This window comes from Cyprinodon tularosa, unplaced genomic scaffold (genome assembly GCF_016077235.1).
Source record: "Cyprinodon tularosa strain WSP-4 unplaced genomic scaffold, ASM1607723v1 ctg467, whole genome shotgun sequence".
Taxonomy (NCBI): domain Eukaryota; kingdom Metazoa; phylum Chordata; class Actinopteri; order Cyprinodontiformes; family Cyprinodontidae; genus Cyprinodon; species Cyprinodon tularosa.
The window spans coordinates 371,103-375,000 of NW_024039193.1; the positions used below are offsets into that span (position 1 = coordinate 371,103).

The 3,898-nt window shown below is 37.6% G+C and overlaps 1 protein-coding gene across 1 annotated transcript; it reads left to right on the top strand.

Annotated features, from left to right (window-relative positions):
* Positions 1 to 2,305: 2,305 nt before the first annotated feature.
* LOC119794065 (trace amine-associated receptor 13c-like) lies at positions 2,306 to 3,388 on the top strand. The gene is made up of 2 exons (XM_038301413.1): positions 2,306 to 2,472; positions 2,578 to 3,388. The coding sequence occupies exons 1-2, from the start codon at positions 2,306 to 2,308 to the stop codon at positions 3,386 to 3,388; spliced, it is 978 nt and encodes a 325-aa protein (XP_038157341.1).
* Positions 3,389 to 3,898: the final 510 nt, after the last annotated feature.

The window sequence follows — 3,898 nt, forward strand, 5'->3', positions numbered from 1 at the left end:
ATGGTGCCCGAGACAGAAAAGTCCATAAAAGTCCACAAAAAACGTGTCAATATTCCTCCATACTGCTCGTCCAATGTATTCCAAGTGTCCTGAGTGGGTAGCATCCAGAATTTACTCGAAACGAAGTCATTTAGAATGTTTTTAGAGCATAAACAGTAGTGTATAGGATTTCCTGAAAACGCGCACATGCGCGTTCACGACGCTACGGAAGCCGGCAGGCCAAACCAGATGAAAGTGCGCATTCAGCGTCTGCTCTGCCAATAATGCAAGCGTAGAAGAAGAAATGTGCTGTTTACCTGTGCAAAGAAAGAAACAACGAAAGAAAAATGTCTGAGGACTTCAGTGTTGAGGAAGAGCATGAGTTCTTTGCCGAGCTGAATGCGCACTTTCATCTGGTTTGGTCTGCCGGCTTCAGTAGCGTCGTGAACGCGCATGTGCGCGCTTTCAGGAAATCCTATACACTACTGTTTATGCTCTAAAAACATTCTAAATGACTTCGTTTCGAGTAAATTCTGGATGCTACCCACTCAGGACACTTGGAATACATTGGACGAGCAGTATGGAGGAATATTGACACGTTTTTTGTGGACTTTTATGGACCTTTCTGCCTCGGGCGCCATAGACCTCCATTATTTGAATGTCAGCAGACAGCAAGAAGCCTCCCAGATCTCCAGATGCATTTGAGATATCAAAAAACTACTCCAGAGTGTTGTTCAGCATGGGGGTGAGTAGAAAATGAAGGCTAATCATGTTTTGGGTGTACTATTCCTTTAATCTATGTAACATGTTAAACATGTATGAAGTAAAGCTGCTCATAGGAATATTTATTAAGTGTGTACCTTTTCGTCAGAAACCCAACACCATACCTCAAAGCTCTGGAGTCAAGAGCTCCTGAACATTCCTAATGTTATTATAACAGAAACTAAGCTGCCACCACACTCCTAGAGGATAGTGATGGAAACAGTGCAACTAGTGCAGAGCAACACTATTTTAATGTAAACAGAATTGATTTAAACAATTACACTTCAAAGTTAAATTAATTCCCATAGACCAGCTACACATGAGGCTAGAGACAATTACATCCCATATAATAGTTTATTTACTTAATTAAAACATGCTGCTTTATTCAATATAAAAATGCTAATAGAAAAACTGAAAAAATAAAAAAACATTGTTACTCACACACAAAAATAGAGACACTCGCATAACTCAACTTTGATTGTTCTGGATCCGACAGAATGGTTCCAACACACACACATCCAGCAATAAAAATACAGAAATATTGTCTTAAACCAGAAGAATGACCAATTGCCCCCAGAAGGGACCATCACAACCAAAGCCGGTTGTTGGCCTGTAGAAATTAGCATAGAAAACAACAGACAATTCAGTTTACATATATCCAAATTGACACAGATCAAATAAATTAAATCATAGTGATAAAAATAAAAATTACAGCTATTTCTATGCAGTACTAGCTTTTGTGCCAGCAATAATTATCAAACCTGGAGGTGAGAGAAATACAGTAGGCTACAGCACTAGCATGAGGGATTGTTGGTGAATTAATAATATCAGTCTATTGCCCAGGGCAAGCCCAAACCACTATTACAGGGTGACAGACTGGGAGCCCTAATGGCAGGACTCTAGTGACAGCCAACAGACATGGATTGACAGTAGAAACAAAAATCCCCAAGTCTTGCATGCAAGACTCTGAAATGTCTGTTTCTGGCTATCTTATGAAATGAAAGACTTGGGCTGTCTTATCAAAGTGTGTATGATAAACCATTAAAAACAGCAGATGTAATTTAGATGTTGGTTTTCAGGTTAAATCTGGTTAGTCTGTCATAGGCTTAATTTAGTCCAAAAATATTTTTTGAAAATTGGGTTGTGTTTTGTCGGTCTGATTTTGTCCAACTGTAGTCCAATAATGGACATTTTGAAGATTACCGCTTTTCATCCTTCAATTAGGTTTTGTTTGGACTTAAATCATTTCGTCTTTACAATGTTTTTTTAACCAATTTGTATGAATTGAGTTTAAGGTAGGTTGGTATGTTGGAAAAGTTGCATTTCATTCAAACATTAACAAGAAGAAAAGTAAAGAAAAGGTAACATTGAGTAGAAGCTTCTACATGACAGTTTTAAGAAAGAATTTGGCCATATAAGGAGATGAAAAAAAAACTCTATTACATCTCTACAGGTTAAATTAAACAGCTTACACATGAACACTTAGGAGGGGGTGGAGAAAATGTAACAGGATGACAAAAAACAAAAGGTTTTTAGAGTCAAGTGTCTTGTTGTTCCAATAGAGATGATGGAGGAAGATGAACTCTGCTTCCCAGAGTTCTTTAACTCCTCCTGCAGAAAGCTGAATCTTCCTCACATTGAAGTCATCCTCATGCACATTGTGCTTTACTCAATCTCTGTCATCACTGCATTTCTTAACTTGCTGGTCATCATCTCTATTTCACACTTCAGGTACCCAACTATGATTGTATTGCAGTTTTTTACTCTAGCCTTTTCATTTATTGCTAAATTATATAACATCTGAAAACCTAAAGGTATATTTCTGTCCATCCACAGGCAGCTGCATACTACCACCAACCTCCTCCTTCTCTCGCTGGCCATCTCAGACTTCTCTGTGGGCCTTATATTGTTATTTCAAATTGTGCTCATAGACGGCTGCTGGTTTCTTGGAGACATTATGTGTACTGTGTATCAATATTTAGCATATGTTATCACTTCTGCATCAATAGGAACAATGGTGCTCATATCTTTTGACCGATATGTAGCCATTTGTTACCCTCTCCATTACTCCACCAAAATCACACAAGGCAGAGTAAAGATTTGCATCTTTCTATGTTGGATCAGTTCTTGGCTATTTCAAAGTTTGATTCTGTTGGACAACCTCAAACAGCCAGGCAGGTATAACTCTTGTGTTGGAGAATGTGCCTTTGTCATTAGCCATATAGCAGGATATGTGGATCTTGTCTTTTCCTTTATTGTTCCAATTGGCGTTATTGTAGTTTTGTATCTCAGAGTGTTTGTGGTTGCCATATCTCAGTCTAGAGCCATGCGCTCTCACATTTCAGCTGCCCCTCTCCGTCATTTAGTGGTTGCTAAAAAATCCCAAGTAAAGGCAGCAAAAACCCTTGGTCTTGTAGTGTTAGTTTTTTTGCTCTGTATGTGCCCATATTATTGTGTTGCTCTCTCAGGAGAAGATAGCTCTATGAGTGCTTCTTCAGCTGCATTTGTCATATGTTTGTTCTTTTTTAACTCCTGCTTAAACCCCATAATCTATGCCTTTTTTTACCCCTGGTTTAGAAAATCAATTAAGCTCATATTTACCCTTCAGATATTCCAGCACGGCTCCTGTGACATCAATATGCAGTAGTCTGGTTGCTTAAGTTTACATTTTCAATGGAGGATATAAACTGCAGCAAAGTAGAATAATTTTTTGTTCAAACATAGATGGGTTACCCTGTATCAGTCTTTGTATTGTAATCACTATACAACAGAATAAAGAAGCTGTATTTTGATCATATTTTCGTTTAAAATGCACTATTCACCATATCAAGCCCAACCTTACCGTACCTACATTACTCTCATTTAAGTTTAAAAATGTGGGATGTTTTAGATTACACCCTCCTGTGTCAAGTTTTAGCAGGCCTAAAATGAAGTTATTTCTGTGCAGTCTCGATCACTAAATACACAACAGTTGTCATATTTCAAAAATTGTTAAAAAGTAAAAAAAAAAAATAAAAAAAAAGCTCAGTGTGTTAAGATATATTTGATATATTAATGTGGCAGAAAGGTGTTTGTGGTTGATGAAATATGTTAACCCAATATGACTTTCAGCACCTTTGTATGGTTGTATTTACACATTAGAAATGTCAGATTTCTC